Raw genomic sequence first — 17,327 nt, forward strand, 5'->3', positions numbered from 1 at the left:
CGCCCCGGGGGAGGCGGGCCGGGCGGGGCCGGGCGTATTTGAGGCGCAGAGCCGCACCCCGCCGGCGCCCGCACACCCCGCCAGCAGCCGTCCCGGACCCAGCGCGCGCCGAGTGTGGTGAGTGGGAGACGGGGACCCGGGGACCGGGACAGGCCGCGCCCGGGAGGAGGCTTGGCTGACCCGGGACCGGGACAGGGCGGGCGGAGGGCGCGTGCGGGGCGGTGGGCAGCTCTGGGTCCACAGGCTGTGATTCTCCAGGGGTCTGGGATAGGGAAAGTTAGCAGCGCCTTACAAGATTGACACACACATCCCCGGGGCGTCGGGTCTGCCTGCGGGAGCCAGGCCAGGCACAGCGCACCCTCTGCGGCGCCTCGGAGGCTCAGCCACCGGCTCACCCTTGCCAGCTGCACTTCGTGGACGTGGAGTAAGCGCGCACCCACGACGAGCCACCTCCCAGTGGGCTAGGTCCCATTGCGAGGGGGTGGATGGTGGGTGGGCTCGCTTACCAAACCGAGCACCAATCTAGCTTGGTATTAGGAACCAGGTCACCCTTCCCCAGTACATGGGACGGGGGCTGGGCGTGGTGAGGGAAATGGAGGGGTACTTCCTGAAGTCTCTGTAGGGCGTCTCTGGGACCCATGGCTTGGCTGGCTCAGCCACTGCGGGGCATCTGTTGAGGCTTCGTTTGGAGATCTTGCTGTGGGGCGCGAATCAGTTTTTTCATCAGGTCCAGCAGCCGTAGGGGCTACAGCTGCTCTCTGAATGCTGACCCCACAGAAAATGGTGCTGCCCCATGGCCTGAGTGGGCATGTGCCCGGCTTAGCAGAGACTGCAAACTCTAAGCTTTTGCAAATCAAGCGCTCATCTCTGCCCAGACTGGCTAATTTGAGCAATAATGATCTCAGATCTGTGCTGAGGAAGTGTCAGGTATGGCAGAATGTTGGTCCCAGTGTGCAGAGCCCTGGGTGCGTGGTTGGGGCTTTTAAAACATATTTGAGGGTTTTTTCTGAATTATCCGTTGCTCAGATGAAAGTACTAAAACGATTGCACTCTGAGGAGTACGAGCTGAATGCCAGGGGGCTAGAGACACATGGGTTGAGGCTGTGACTCCGGCTTCAGCCTAATCCTTAAAGTTGGCGATTCTTATTTTAGATACTGTGGAATATTTGTAAAGTGACTCCTGGAAGTTGGGTTGCTGGACAATGAGGATGCCTGGACCTCAGTGATACAGTGTTTCTAGGAGTCTGGGAAAGAAATGGCAGACAGGCTCAATCAATTCTGAAGAAAATGATGGTGATAAAAGTAACCACTTGGGCACAGAGCATTTCATCAACTTCAAAAATTCTGATTTGTTTGCCTCAGGTTTATAAACCTTTCGTGGGAGGAAATTGTGTGTTTTCATAAAAGTTAAACTTTAATAATAAAAATTCACTTCTCTACAACAACAGTCTCCTTTTTAGACATTGACTTTAAATCCGTAGAGTAGGGTCTGTCATTCCAAGAATGGTCATGCCTCATCCTTGATCTCGGGGGGACTGGAGCTGCTTCCTAAATGCATAACATTTGTCGGTTATATTTAAAATCAGCACTTATTCCATATTCCGGGGTGAAGTCTGATGTTAGTCCTTCAATGTTTAGAGCTTAGAAGTGTTAGGCCTCTCTAAGTTACATAGGAAGCAGAAGAGAGGCCAGGTGTGGTGGCTCACACCTGTAATCAATCCTAGCACTCTGGGAGGCTGCCGTGGGAGAATCACTTGAGCTCAGAGTTCGAGACCAGCCTGAGCAAGACCCGTCTCTACTAAAAATAGAAAAATTAGCAAGGCACTATGGCATGTGCCAGGAGGCTGAAGCAGGAGGATCACTGGAGGCCAGGAGTTTGAGGTTGCAATGAGCAATGATGAGCCACAGCTCTCTAGCCCAGGTGACAGAGCGAGACTTTGTCTCGGAAAGAAAAAAAAAAAAAGACGAGGAGAGAAGGAGTACTGCTCTATGGACTGACCCCCAAAGCTAGTTGTGTTCAGGTAGAACGGGCGAGTCTCGCTCCGTTGAGGGGTCTTTAATCAAGTATAGTTCACTGTGCTCCAAATATGCATGGGTGCTTTAGAAAGTTTTTTTTGCTTATTGCTAGTGAGGTCAAGAGGCCAATATTGATCTCATCTATAATTTAGGTACCTATTAGCCTAGAACCCTTATTAGCCAGACTCTAAATCTTCATTGCAACAGAGACCTCTATTCATATAACTTGAGAATCTCAGGATGACCTTAAATAGCAATTGGCTTATAAACGTATGTATCTGAGATTCATGGTAACCAAACTAAAACATAATCTTTCTTTCCTGTGATCGTTTGGGACACGGGCTCCTATTGAGGACAGCTGGGTAGCTCTTTGTGTCTAGTGCCTGAACTGGTTCTTCTCATTAAATTCTGAGTGGGTAACTGAAGAGCCAGCTAAGGCAATGCTTGCTGTATATTTCAGTTTGCTGTTGACTAAGTATCATGTGTTCTCTCTTGACTGCTGTTCAGCTTTTCCATAGGGGAAAAAAATCAGTAACTGAGAGGCACAAAGGAACTTTATCTTTCTTGATGCCAAGGAACTATGATGAGAAAGAAATCCTAGAAAAGGATCGTTCTTCTTTATCCCAACTCAGCATCACTGAATTTCTCTTTGGAAAGAGGACTTTCTTCAAGCCCTGCTCTATGTTTCAGTAAGGGCAGGAAGTTGACTGCCTGTCCTGTGTTCTTTGGAGACTAGTGTAGGGTAGTAGTGCCCAGGAGTTCAGGAAATACGTTCATAGTCTATTTCCATTACAGCTTGTGTGAAGGTTGGGGGCTCTGTATGAGCAGGAATTTCAGAAGTATTCCTGGGAACCAAGACAACTGGATTGATTGCTTGGTGGGTGTAGAATAGTATAGTGCAGTGGATAGCTACTCTATATTAAAGGGAAAATCTACCAATAGTCAATTAAAATGGTCTACATTTTAACTCATGTTTAAATTCCTTATTCTAAAGCTATACTGACCTACTTCCTGTAGGTGTTTTCAAATGTGGAGACTCAGGTATTATTTCTCTAGTTTACCTTTGATGAAATGTTTTCATTTTTCTATTTTATTCCGGCTCTTCAAAATCCTCTGATCCTGGGAATACCAGGATGGAATTCACATATCTAGTATCTGTAGAGTCAGATTTTTTACATTTGATTTTGTGTGAGTCTCTGTAAACGACTCATCAGAAGAGGAAAAAAAAAAAAAAGAAACGAAATTTCAGGCAAGTAAGGAAGATATTTATCTGAATAGATGTCTTGTTTTCCCTAAAGTTTTGAGGCTGCTTTCAAAAGAGCATCATCTATAACCCTTTTCAAAAAAGAGATCTGATGGTTGGGAGTTGACATAATCAAAACAGTGCAGACCCAATTTTTGGAAAAGTACACATTGTTGGTTAAAATGTGGTTATAATTAGCGAAGTGACTGTGTAAAATGGCATCCTTGTATTCAACATCACTGTGCACTGAATGAGTCACCCAGTTAGTTTTCTGACAAAAACATGATCTTGTTTTTTAATTTGTTTACGATTTCAGCATGTTATGTAGTTCTGGATGAAAAAGCCAGAGAATTAATTTTTTCAATGAAGTAATTAACACTTTCAAAGGACTATACTTTAAAATTTCAAAATGTGAGGTTTTATATTAGGGTAAAATGAGCCTGAATTAGGAGTCAGGAGGCTTGGGCCCTAATCCTTGATCTGCTAATGACAGGATGACTGTGGGCCACCACATTAGCTTTCTGAGCCTCAGTTTCCTCTACTTTACGGTGGGAATACAGTAGCCGCACCCCCTCTTATCCTCAGGGGATGTGTACTGAGACCCCCAGTGGATGCCTGAAACTGCAGATGGCACCGAACTCTATATATACTATTTTTTCCATCTGATAATCAAGCCTGCTACTAAGTGACTAATGGGTGGGGGAACATCTACAGCATGTATTTGCTGGACAAAGGGGATGATGATTCACCTCCCAGGCAGATTGCAGTAGACAGTCTAAGACCTTATTATGCTTCTTAGGATGGCACATAATTCAAAAATTATGAATTCTTTATTTCTGGAATTTTCCATCTAATATTTTCAGAACCCAATTGACCTTGGGTAACTGAAACTGTCGAAAGTGAAACTGCGGATAATGGGGAACTACTGTATTAATTTTCTCCTGTTACTCTCATAAGATTGTCATCAGGATTAGAATAGATAAGGCATGTGAGAATGCTTTGTAAACTGAAAAACACCACACAAATACCAGGTGGTGGTGTTCTAGTGGGCTGTCTAGTGAGTCCAGACACAATCCAAATTGTCCTACAAAGCATTGTGTGAAACACTGGAAATACAGTGAAATCTGCTTTGTTTCTCAAATTTTACTTGGTTGGATTGGAAAATAAACATGCTTGAGCAGAGGCTTTGAAAAGAATAAATGTTAAATTGTAGAAATGCCCTTTGTGAGTTTTTGGTTATAATCAGCCTTTAAACACATCTTAATTTGATTGGAGTTACATTAAAACACTTTATAAGGCAAACAGCACAAATTTAGCTAAACAATTGAAACTACTTTTTGTTTTTATTGACCTGTGTCTGTACAGTTATGTAGGGATACACGTGCTAACTAGCTTCACTGGTAGTCCTAAACCAGGCACAATTTTGCTCCCAGGGGATATTCGGCAATGTCTGAAGAAATTTCTGGTTGTCACAAGTTGGAGGGTCATGTGCTACTGGCATCTTAGGTATTGAAGCCAGAAATGCTGCTAAACATCCTACAATGCACAGGACAGCGGCCCACAATATAGTATCCAACCTGAAGTGTCAATGGTGCTGAGGTTGAGAATAAGCTCCTATGCAATGGGCACATTTATTTACAAAGAAGTCAAAATGTTTACAATGTTATTGCTGGGTCTTTGGTATGTGCCCAGGGGTGGAAGAGGAATGTGTAATCCACGGAACTAAACTCTCTGCCCACCCTGAAGTTCAAGATTGTTTCCTACCTGGCGTCCAAAATGAGAAAGGCTTTATTTTCTTAAGAAATTTCTTTTCTTTTCCTTTTCTATAACAACTTTTCTCTTGAGTTTTGCCTGCATTAGCAGTATAGTTTCCTACTGGGGTCTCCCCACTTTTGCTTTAAAAGGTCAAAAGTGGCTCACGCCTGTAATCCTAGCATTCTGGGAGGTCGAGGTAGGTGGATCATTTGAGCTCATGAGTTCGAGACCAGCCTGAGCAAGAGCAAGACCCCATCTCTACTAAAAATAGACAGAAAGTATATGGACAACTAAAAATGTATATGGAAAAAATTAGCTGGGCATGATGGCACATGCCTGTAGTCCCAGCTACTCGGGAGGCTGAGGCGGGAGGATTGCTTGAGCCCAGGAGTTTGAGGTTGCTATGAGCTAGGCTGATGCCATGGCACTGTAGCCCCGGCAACACAGCAAGGCTCTGTCTCAAAAAAAAAAAAAAAAAAAAAAAAAGAGGAGAAATGCTCTTTGAAGCATTTTGGATTTTCAGATTTAGGAATGCTTTTAGAACCTATCAAGTAGTTGATATTTATTGGACCATTGTGGGCAATGCCATTGTTTAAAATGATTGAGTAAATGTCACAAGTGGGCAAATGAAGAAGAAAGAGATTCTGATTGTTTCAAGGTCCAGGTAATTTTGGCCATAGCACAGGTGATCCCGAGCGTAGGAAGAAGTCACCCTGGCTGCAGAAGCCAGAAGCTGCCCATCTCCCCTCACCATAGGAGCCCCTGCAGCAGCTGTAGAGCCTCTTGTGCTTCTGGAGACTTGGCACTGCGGAAGCAGCGAGAGAAAGCAGGATTGATGTCTCAAGACCACCCCTGTGGCACTGGGCAAGGCAAACCCCAAAATATCGTCTTCCATGTTGCCTGCCCTTTTTTTTTTAACCTTAGTTTCCAAAGATTTTATTTGGAATAATGAGTATCAAAAAAAAAAAAAAGCACTTCCAAATCTCACCTGTCCTTGAAAGCTTAGCTCCAACACCACCTTCCCTTCCCCTCTTAGAAGTAAGCTCTCCGGGTTTAAATTCCGTGGCACACAGTCTGTCTCACAGCATTGATGACTTGTTATTTCCATGAATGCCTGTCATCTGCCCTGCTGGACTGTGGGCCCTTTGACCGTACAGATCTATTTATCTGTACACCCAAACCGGAGCCCACAAAGTGCCTGGCCCAGAGAAGGCATGATTATGTGTAAATGAAGGAATAAATAATGGAGCAAGAGCTGTGTCTGGAGGTCATTGCCTTTCCTATCTCAGTAGGGGTCAGTCAACACTGCTTTCCTTCAAAAACCCAGAGTGGGGCTGTTAGTGGGAACAGAGGGGAGGTGGGCAGTACTAACACACCGAACCCTTTGTAAGGGTGGCGGAACGAGTGCAGGAAGGCAGGTGAAGGAGAGCCAAAGGTAAACCGTGATCGTATTTGTTACCTAGGAAGGGGGCAGAACATCTTCCTCCTCCCACTTCTCCGTCATGCATTGTATGGCCTCTTACTCTCGGGATTCAGAACACAGGCTGGTGTGATCAAAGTGGAAATTATAAGTTAAATAGAGTTCAGTAACCTCGCTGGAAAGCATCCCCACCCCTTGGTGAGATGTTTTTATGGTTCCACACTATTGACTTAGGCATAATGCCTGTAGATTGACTAGAACTGCCCAGTGAAATAGTGGTGATGCTCAGTTTAAGTGAAATCTTTCAGGCCCAAATGATAACCTCTCTCTCTTTTTTTTTCCCCCTCAGGAAAATGGCAGACAGTTTTTCGGTAAGTGTTTCATGTCTGTTTTCTTACCCTCATAGACATCACACATAGGTTGAAGGGTTGGAGGGTCTTGTTTTTACCACAACTTTCCCTTTCCCACTGCATAGGTTCCTTTGGCCTCACTTGTCCAATGAGGGCCTGTTAGCTGGAGCCTTGTGTTTCCAGCAGCAGATTTGAGAAGGAAGCCAGGCAGAGAGAGGCCTAGGACTTACCAACAGTAACCCTTTCATCAAAAGGCCCAGAACAGTAGAGAGTAGACTCTGCTGGCAGGAGCTAAGAAATCCTCTGAGCAGCAGGAAGGGACATGCAATCTGAGCATCTCGATGTTTGTGATTGTTTTTCCCATGTTGATTAGAAAGTATGTGCTGTAGGTAGAGGAGAGCTAGCTCCTGACTTGAGCAAATTACAAAAATGCATCCCCCCAGTCTGAGATGATGGGAGGCAAGAATAAAGTGAAAAAGCATATGTAATCCCAAACTCTAATGTTAGTCTTTGAAACTCAAAGCTATTAGTAGGTGGAACAAAGCTTACTGGTATGAATTTCATATCTTTATCATACTCCTCTGCTTCTTAGAACATATATTTCTGTTTTCCTGAAAATTCTGTTTTTGTGAATGTTTTCTATCCTGTAATTGCTTATGTCTTTCTTTCCAGCTTAATGATGCTTTATCTGGGTCTGGAAACCCAAACCCTCAAGGATGGCCTGGCTCATGGGGGAACCCGCCTCCTGGGGCAGGGGGCTACCCAAGTGCCTCCTATCCTGGGGCCTACCCTGGGCAGACTCCCCCAGGGGCCTATCCTGGGCAGGCACCTCCAGGGGCTTATCCTGGGCAGGGGCCTCATCCTGGGCAGGGGCCTCATCCTGGGCAGGGGCCTCCTGGTGCCTACCCTGGTCCTCCACCACCTGGAGCTTATCCCGGACCACCTGCACCTGGAGGCTACCCGGGGCAACCAGGCGGACCTGGGCCCTACCCACCTCCTGGACAGCCCAGTGCTCCTGGAGCCTACCCTGCTGCCGGCCCCTATGGTGCCCCTGCCGGACCACTGGTAAGATGGAATCATTTTATGTACTTGGTGCGCAGAGGGCTTCAGGGAGACCCATAGCTTTAAAGTAGCCCCTTAGAGCCACTTCAAGGACCAGCCATGGGTATATGTTGGTCCAATAGAAAAAAAATAAGTGTTCATATTGAGTTTATTCTGTATGCTGTTAGTATAAAGAGAAGGTAATATATCTTTTGAATGCATTGATAAAGCTGCCTTAATATAAATGAAGTTAAGATTGCAGTAACGGGGGAAAGTTTTGGTTATTCTAACACTTTGCTGAGTACATAACACGTGCCAACAGTATGCATCTACCTGGATTATCTCATTTAACCCCGCTACCGCTCTAGAAGATACTGTTATTATTCTCATTTTTCACACGAGGAAATGGGGCAATAGAGAAGTTATATGACTTGCTCAGAGTCATTGAGTGAACATGTGGAGGAACCAAAATAATCTGGTTTTCAAAAACCTTCTAAAGATAATTTGTGACCTAAGGACTGAATTTCCATGCAAATTAAAACACATTTTGGTAAGTGAATTCTAAATGTAAAACCTAACTCTGTGGGGGATCCAGACACATCTCAGTCCCAGATCCTTCCCTTTCAGATTTATAGACTAGTTGGGAGACAACATATAAATACGAGGAAAGAGCTAAAAAACAGTATGGCATTAGACCATTTCAGGAATACACAGAAGATGGCACAAAGCAGTGTCATCTCCTTTTAGGTCAGTTGAGAGGAGACCTCAGAGAAAGCCTTGGGGGAAGTGGGTGGCATTGAGCTGGGCCTAGACCAGAGATAGTCAGTTGCAGACAGAGGGGGACATGAAGGCTGTGGAAACGAACAGGCAGATGTGAAAGAGATTGCAGAGAAAGAACCCCGGGAGCTAGTGATTACGTCTTAGGGAGTCAGAAATGACTCTGGCTTTTCTAGGTGGGCCAACTGGAGCACCAGCAAAATTTAGCCCAAACTGGGAACTTAGGAACGGGAACTGATTGGGGAGGATCAGGGGAGACAATTCCAGTTCACATGTGTTGGATTTGAGGCACTAGTAGCAAAGCCAGATAGGAGGAAGTACAGGACTACTGCAGGTTAGGGCTAGATATCAAAGACTTGGGTGACACTTGAACCCAGGGGGAAACATTGTAAAAGTAAAGAGAAGAGACCACATGTAGACCTTTGGGGATATTCACTGCACCTTGAACATAGATGGCTAATAAATATTTGTGGAATGAACTGTACAGTATTAACTAAAAAGTGTTCATTCTATAAATATTGACTGTCTGCCACATACAAAGCACTCTGCTGGTGCTGTGTGAGTGCAGCATCCAGAGCATATGAAAATCCAGAAGCCTCAGAATGTGACAAAATGCCTACCCTCAGGGAGCAGAGTAACCAAAGTGAAGTATGTTGTGTGACAAGAATCTTAGCAGTGGCACAAAAATGTTAATGTTGACTGCAAGGTCTAGCTTAAGCCTTTCAAAAAAAGTCTACATAAATGAGTTACAGATTGGGACAGCCCTAGAATGAGAGTTACAGTGTTACAAAAGCATATTTTCTGCTTTGGGGACCAATTAACTGACAGCATTATTTTCGATTATTATTTGTGCATGTATGTAGCCTAATCTCTCCAGGCCCTGAGCAAGATGGCCTGAGAGTCTGGACTGATGGCTTAAACGAGCGTTATGTGTTTTTGACATGTATTCATAGGGATTGAACTTTAGCAACATCATTTTTTTTCTTTCTTCAAGAAAGCATGACTCCTTATTGATACGTACATACTTGTTTATTCCCAGACTGTGCCTTATGACCTGCATTTGCCTGGAGGAGTCATGCCTCGCATGCTGATAACCATTCTGGGCACAGTGAAGCCCAATGCAAACAGGTAAAGAGAGCAAAATTAACAAGGCTAACATATTTGTTGATGGGTTTTTGAATAAAGAATGGCCTATTTTGAATTAATAGGATTTTTTAAACTACATATTTAGAATCTTGGCTATATCCTCAAAATCGTCATGTGTTCCCACATAATCTAAGTGCTGGGGTCACTCACAGTAAATAGTAACACAGTCTATTCTGTATTTTGGTATGTATTATATCAGTCAAATTTCATGGTTGAAGGCAGGGCAAGCAAAATTGCTATCTTCTTTTTATCCACAAAACTGAGGCTCAGGTTCTACAGATGATAAGTGGCAGGCCTGAGAACCCCAGATTTCTGAGTAGATATTATTTGCTTAAAGAGTTTGAAGAAATTCTACAAGTTAAAAACTTCATCGAAATAAATCAGCTTTTGCCATTGAAACTGGTTTGGCTGAGGTGGGCTAGGATGGGGTGAGGATTTATTTATGAAAATTCCTGCTGATTTATGGCTATCCTGGGACACCCTGCCCTGGTTGTCACCACTGGATATGCATGCAGTACTTACATATACTACAAAGAGGCTGAATGTCCTGAAGCCATCAGGTATACCTGTCCCTGAGGTTAGTGGAACCACTAAAGCTCCTGCAGCCATTCATGGTCTATGTCTCTGGGTCTTAGAGAGAGTACGTAGAACGTACACATTCAAGCCATGTACAGGGTTATTCAAGAATCCATAAACAGCCTCTGTGTCTGTCACCTTGCTCCTGGTGAATTAACAGGAGCCACATCCTGTCACCAGGAGATGGACTCAGCTTCTGATCTGATAATTTTACATTCAGATAGTCCATCCACTCCACCTCCAGCCAGCCTCGTCTGGTTCTGCATGGTGCTTACCACCCTAAGCCAACCCTTCCTTCTACATAGCCTAGCCAACTTCTCTAAGCACAGTACTTCCCTGCATAATAAAGCTCATCTCACAGGAAATTATAAAATATATATATCTTCTGCCTGTGTCCATATGCATGCTTCCTCCCAACAAAATGTAGAACTTAGCACACCTTATCCTGTGCATATAGCACTCGTGATTTGTCAATATTCGTTAACATCTGCTCTCCTTCTCCCACAACCCTTAATACACAGAACTGCACCAGTATGCTGGCCTTATTGCACTGGAAAGTTTAATTCCAATGATGCTAGAGATGTAGACTGAGACTGTGACAAATCAAAACTAATGCTGGTTGATATGGTTAAGGGTAGTAAGCTGGGCCGGGCGCGGTGGCTCACGCCTGTAATCCTAGCACTCTGGGAGGCCGAGGCGGGTGGATTGCTCAAGGTCAGGAGTTCGAGACCAGCCTGAGCGAGACCCCGTCTCTACTAAAAATAGAAAGACATTATATGGACACCTAAAAATCTATATAGAAAAAAAAATTAGCCGGGCATAGTGGCGCATGCCTGTAGTCCCAGCTACTCGGGAGGCTGAGGCAGTAGGATCGCTTAAGCCCAGGAGTTTGAGGTTGCTGTGAGCTAAGCTGACGCCACGGCACTCACTCTAGCCTGGGCAACAAAGTGAGACTCTGTCTCAACAGAAAAAAAAAAAAAAAAAAAAAAAAGGGTAGTAAGCTGAAAAAATTGTTGCTTAGTCCTACAAATTCTATGAGGAATTGCATGAAAAAAAAAAGTGCTTAAAGGGCTGGGTGTGGTGGCTCATGCCTGTAATTCTAGCACTGTGGGACGCTGAGGCAGGAGGATCACTTGAGGTCAGGAGTTTGAGACCAGCCTGAGCAAGAGCGAGATCCTGTCTCTACTAAAATAGAAAAAATTAGCCAGATGACTAAAAATAGAAAAAAAAAAAAAAATAGCCGGGTATAGCATGCCTATAGTCCCAGCTATTCAGGAGGCGGAGGCAGGAGGATTGCTTGAGCCCAGGAGTTTGAGGTTGCTGTGAGCTAGGCTAAGGCCATGGCACTCTAGCCCAGGCAACAAAGTGAGACTCTGACTCAAAATAAAAAAACCAAAAAAAGTGCTTAAGGTGACAGAGATAATATCTACTTTTTTGATAAAGAGGAAATATAGCCAAAAGATATGTGGTCAAATAAAAATTCTACTGCCATTTTTCCCTGTGCATTTAATCACTAGAAGATATACTTGTAGTTGAATGTGACTATTGCTGGATGAATCAAAATACACAATCATTGTTAGTCAGTCTAGAGTGCAGACCTTGCTTTAAAACAAGAACACCAGCTGATTCTGGTGTTAGTGCTCTATGGAGCACACTTTGAGAAAGCCAGGGATGGGGTTAGTCAAAGAGGACTTGTGTTTGTATTAACATTGAGAAGAAACAGCGTTAAAAAGTTAAACTAGTATTTTCTTTCTTTTTTTTTTTTTTTTGAGACGGAGTCTCACTCTGTTGCCTGGGCTAGAGTGCCGTCGCGTCAGCCTAGCTCACAGCAACCTCAAACTCCTGGATTCGAGCAATCCTCCTGCCTCAGCCTCCCAAGTAGCTGGGACTACAGGCATGTGCCACCATGCCTGGCTAATTTTTTCTATATATATTTTTAGCTGTCCATATAATGTCTTTCTATTTTTAGTAGAGACGGGGTCTCGCTCTTGCTCAGGCTGGTCTCGAACTCCTGAGCTCAAACAATCAGCCCGCCTCATGGAATGTTTACCACATTTATTGTCATGCCTTTACAACTTAGCAACAGGATGCTGAACATAAACTGCATTATCTCATTCTTGCTGTTTTAGAGGAACTAGGTTTCTAGTCAAGCATGAGGAAGCCAGGTATTTAATAGCTCTTAGTTATATAGTTGGCTTGCCTTTAACAGGTATTAAAAGCAACCTGGCAGGGCAGGAGAGAGAACCATATAAAACATAAAATGTCCTTAAAGTGGGCTCAATAAAAAAAAACTACTGTAAAAAAATCCTTGAAGGGTTTTCATAAGTAGAGGGTGTAATCAGGGCATTGCCCAGCTGAGTGGAATGATGTGATCAAAGACAATGAGGCTAAAAAAAAATTCAACACATATTGTCTTGCTCACCTTCAGGTTCTATGGTAGGACACAGAATATTGGGCCTAGTATACTTTCCAGTTTGAACCCATTCTTGTTTACTTTCTGTTTAGAAATTTTTTCTATATACTGCATTATGAAATTATTTGCTTTTTAGAAAACTGTATGTTCTTCACTTGATGTAAGAATACAACTTTAATTATTTTAATAACTCTGGTCTTTGGCTTAAAACAGAATTGCCTTAGATTTCAAGAGAGGAAATGATGTTGCCTTCCACTTCAACCCACGCTTCAATGAGAACAACAGGAGAGTCATTGTTTGCAATACAAAGCTGGATAATACCTGGGGAAAGGAAGAAAGACAGATGGTTTTCCCATTTGAAAGTGGTAAACCATTCAAAGTAAGTTATTGCTACTATTATATATGGACAATGTGTATTTCTTGTGGGCAATCACTCTAAAACCACGATGCACTTGGAATGAATTTTTATCACCTGTGCTGGGGCACCTAACCAGTGTATCTCCTCCCCACCCCAGGAAACCAGGCACAGCAGGCTGAGAACAGGGCCAGGAGTGGCACACTCCCCAATTCCTTTCAGGCACCTCACCATCATCACTGTTGCTGCCCCTCTGAGTTTAAGCTTTCCTAGAAATGAAAAAAATATCTTTAATAAAATAGGCAAAAAGTCTTTTTAAATGGTATGATCTTTTTATAAAAATATGGAATTTGCATATCATCCTTGCACAGGGGCCACGCTAATCTTCTCTCTATTGTTCCAATTTTAGTACATGTGCTGCCAAAGTGAGCACTAGGCAGAAAGTCTTTATGATATAATTGTACTGAGACTTTGTTCCTTAAAACAACATAGTTGGCATGGCGACCAAAACTAAATGTTTTTAAATTATAAAATTGTTTTATGAAAAGACTTACAGATTTTTTAATTAACGTAAAAGCCTCTCATCCTTTACCCCTTTCCCTATCTTCACAAAAGTTACAATTTGATGAGTATCTTCCTAATATTTTCTGACATACAACACACTTTTATTTTTAAGCACTGCTTCAACAAATAATAATAGGTCCACAGCATTCAGTTAGGATTGAATATAGAGTAGTCAATGAAACAACTGACTGTAAGCTCCTCAAGGGCAGGGACAAATAAGGACCATATTCTACATTTGGTGGACATCTTTCCATATCAGAATATTGTTACTTAATAGTATTTCATTTTTAGATATGCAATACTATTACAATTAATACTATTTAGATATGTGATAATTTAACAAGTACCCTACTGATAAAAATTTGGATATAGAAATACTCCAAACAAATGACTTGGATTTATTTATTTTACTAAAATATTATAATAACCATCCTTATAAATCTTTGCTTCCTAAAAGCAAATCTTCTAGGAAGCTTCGCCTCAAAGAATATACATGGTTAAAATTTAGATAAAATATTGCCAAATTGCTGCTTCCAGTAGTCATCCACCAACCATTGGAAGAGTCCTGATTTTTTAGAAAATTTTATTTCTTTGAGACAGGGTCTCACTCTGTCATCCAGGCTGGAATGCAGTGGCATGATCATAGCTCACTGCAGCATCAAACTCCTGGGCTCAAGTAATCCTCCCACCTCAGCCTCCTGAATAGTTGGAATGACAGGCGCAAGCCACCATGCCACGCTAAAATTTTTTTTAAGAGATAAGTTCTTGCTATGTTGCCCAGGCTGGTCTCCAACTCTCGGGCTCTAGCAATCCTCCTGCCTTGGCATCCCAAAATGCTGGGATTACAGGTATGGACCACCATGCCTGGCCTCAAACCTGATTATTATCAGTCTTTGTAACATTTGCCACTCTAAGGGAATCCTGCTTTAGTATTTATTTATTTATTTATTTTTATTTTTTTTTTTTATTTTTTTATTATATATATTTTTTTTTCAATTTAGTTTTACAGAATCAAAGAGTCTAAATTTAGTATTTATTTTAATTTTTACTTTAAGGGTTTTTCCGCCATACAAATTATTATGTAGGCAAATTATTAACCTTTTCCTTTATGGCTTCATTTATATGTATTCTCATAATTTTGTTGCTTCATCTTTTTTTGTTTATTTAAATATTTGAATAATCTAGAGTTTATTTTTGTTGTAAAGTTACTTTCTCTGGATATTACTCAGTTCCACAAATGCTGATAAAGATGGAATGTTGGACATCCTGAGCTCAGGCCAGACTGGTTTGAAATTAATAGGCATTTCTTTTATTTAAATTGACAAATAAACATTGTATCTATCGCATACAACATGTTTAAAATACGTATGTGTAGTGGAATAGCTAAATTGAGTTAACATATGCACTACCTCACGTAACGGCTTGTGTATGTGCCATTTCAGATACAAGTACTGGTTGAACCTGCCCACTTCAAGGTTGCAGTCAATGATGCTCACTTGTTGCAGTACAATCATCGGATGAAACATCTCCATGAGATCAAAAAACTGAGCATCTCTGGTGACATAAACCTCACCAGTGCTTCACATGCTATGATATAATCTGAAATTGGCAGCAACTTTTTTTTAAAAATAAAATTGAATCTAAACCATATACATGTAAAAGCTTCATGTTCACTATGAGAGAAAAATTTTACATTTATTCATCAATATCCTTGTAAGTCATCCATTTAATAAATATTCTTAAGCTAAGAGTTACCTGTCTTTGTTATTTAATTAGAGCAGTTTATTCTAGATAATGCACAATGGAAAAAGAAATATGTAGCAATATTAATACTGTATTAGGACCTCCCAAAGTTTTCTATACTTGCTAAGTTTTTTTTAAAGGAGAGAGTAAATACTACCCCCAAATTATCCTCTCTTCCAGAGTTTCATAGAAACCAGGAGATGCCACAGGGAGATTATTCTTTCATTTTCTTAAGGAAATATTAATATAACACATTCAGGAAATGAGAAAAGCAGAAAGTTTATGTACCCAGAGATGACCCATGACCATTGACAATTATTGTTAGGATTTCAAAAGAAATATACCAGAATGCTATTTTATCTCGGTAAACTATACTGCTTTCAAATCAGTATTTGATACCAGTAGGAGACTATTTCCCTATAGGTTCTTTTGGTTTTTATGAAACCTCCAGATATGTAAAGGAAAAAGAAGTAGTATCTTAATTAGACATATAGTCAGCTTCCAAAATTTAATTGTTCCCATCACCATCATTCTAAATACCTTTCCTTAATATCAGCAAGCCCAAAGGTATTCTAAAATGAGGATATGGTCACAGCATTTCATTTTATAGAAGGCCATACTGTTATTTTATCTATTATTGTTTCTCCAAACCCATCTTCTCAAATCCTTTACACTGGTAATTGTCAGAGGTTAGGTTTCCCAGGAAGCAAAGAGATTAGGATGCAAGAGACTTGTGAGGCAGTGTCCTAGCAATCAACACCTGTAGGGACAAGGAAGAACACAACTGGGCAATGTCTTAGCCTACCTTAGGGGGAGTGCTGAAACTGGGATGACACTTCAGAGTTGTGAGGGAGCCAGGCCTTTATATCCCCACTTCAATCAATCACTGAATACAGGATACCTGGGAAATGGTGACCTTGGGTAAAGTGGCTCCCTTCAGCTGAAGCAGCACAATACTCATGGGATGACAGCTGAGGGCTGTCTGCCAGCAGTACTTCCAGCAGCTGAAGAATTTTTTTGGCCCGAAAGAGGGATTTGGGCAGCACATCACATTTCAAAAACTATGTAACATTCTGGTCTTGACTGTTACCTACTCATATGATTAAATGCAAGAACATAGCTTTGGAGAAGAGAGAACTTGGTTTACACAAAATTACTTAAATCCTCTGAGCCTTGGCCCCTTTGTCTATAAAACGTGTACATCTCTTGCAGGGTTATTGTAACATTAAGCAAAATATTGTTTGTAAAGGGCTGTCCTCCATAAATGTAGGTCCTCAATAAATGGAAATTCCCTTTTTTTTCTATTTTGGAAAGACTCTTGTTCTACCAAGCAGTTTTGTTTCAATTTGTCTCTTTAGATTTTCCTAATACCTCATAATTCTAGGGTCCAACAGCTCATGAACATTATCTAGTTGTAGGGGACATTGATAGTTTTATTCAGGTATGATCCTAGATTCAGTAGGGAATCCTGATTAATTTAAGCCAATCCCCTGCTGGTTCATTGACCTGCAGATGGGTATATGGTATTAATTGGCTTAGCCAGTCCAAAGGGAAAGACGGAGCTCTGATTGCCACTAGCAGCCATCCTATGACCCCAAAAGGACCCAGCCTTAGAGGAGAAGCCAACACTAACGATAACAGAGTGAACTATGGATAGAATGTTGGACCTTGATGGATCATTGAGCTGTTGATTGTAAAGAGCCTGGAATCACCCTGGTAACTCATGAAATAATAAATTTCCTTATTGTTAAGCCAGTTTGAGTATATTAGTTATTTGAATAATTCAAACAAGCCATACAGAAAAAAAAATATATACATAAGTCAGGGTTTTCCAAGGGCCCAGGGCCCATGAATACCTTAATAGCCGAAAGTTTTGTAAATGATTCAGTGGTACATTTTATTAAACCTACCCACAAAAATCATGTTTA

At 41.9% G+C, this 17,327-nt stretch overlaps 1 protein-coding gene and 1 pseudogene across 1 annotated transcript; one reads left to right on the plus strand and one right to left on the minus strand.

Annotated features, from left to right (window-relative positions):
- Positions 1 to 68: 68 nt before the first annotated feature.
- On the plus strand, positions 69 to 15,358 carry LGALS3 (galectin 3). The gene is made up of 6 exons (XM_069464965.1): positions 69 to 117; positions 6,784 to 6,805; positions 7,457 to 7,849; positions 9,642 to 9,730; positions 12,951 to 13,116; positions 15,099 to 15,358. The coding sequence occupies exons 2-6, from the start codon at positions 6,788 to 6,790 to the stop codon at positions 15,252 to 15,254; spliced, it is 822 nt and encodes a 273-aa protein (XP_069321066.1). The 5' UTR covers positions 69 to 117; positions 6,784 to 6,787; the 3' UTR covers positions 15,255 to 15,358.
- LOC138381060 (U6 spliceosomal RNA) lies at positions 13,430 to 13,525 on the minus strand (annotated as a pseudogene).
- Positions 15,359 to 17,327: the final 1,969 nt, after the last annotated feature.

This window comes from Eulemur rufifrons, chromosome 2 (genome assembly GCF_041146395.1).
Source record: "Eulemur rufifrons isolate Redbay chromosome 2, OSU_ERuf_1, whole genome shotgun sequence".
Lineage (NCBI taxonomy): Eukaryota > Metazoa > Chordata > Mammalia > Primates > Lemuridae > Eulemur > Eulemur rufifrons.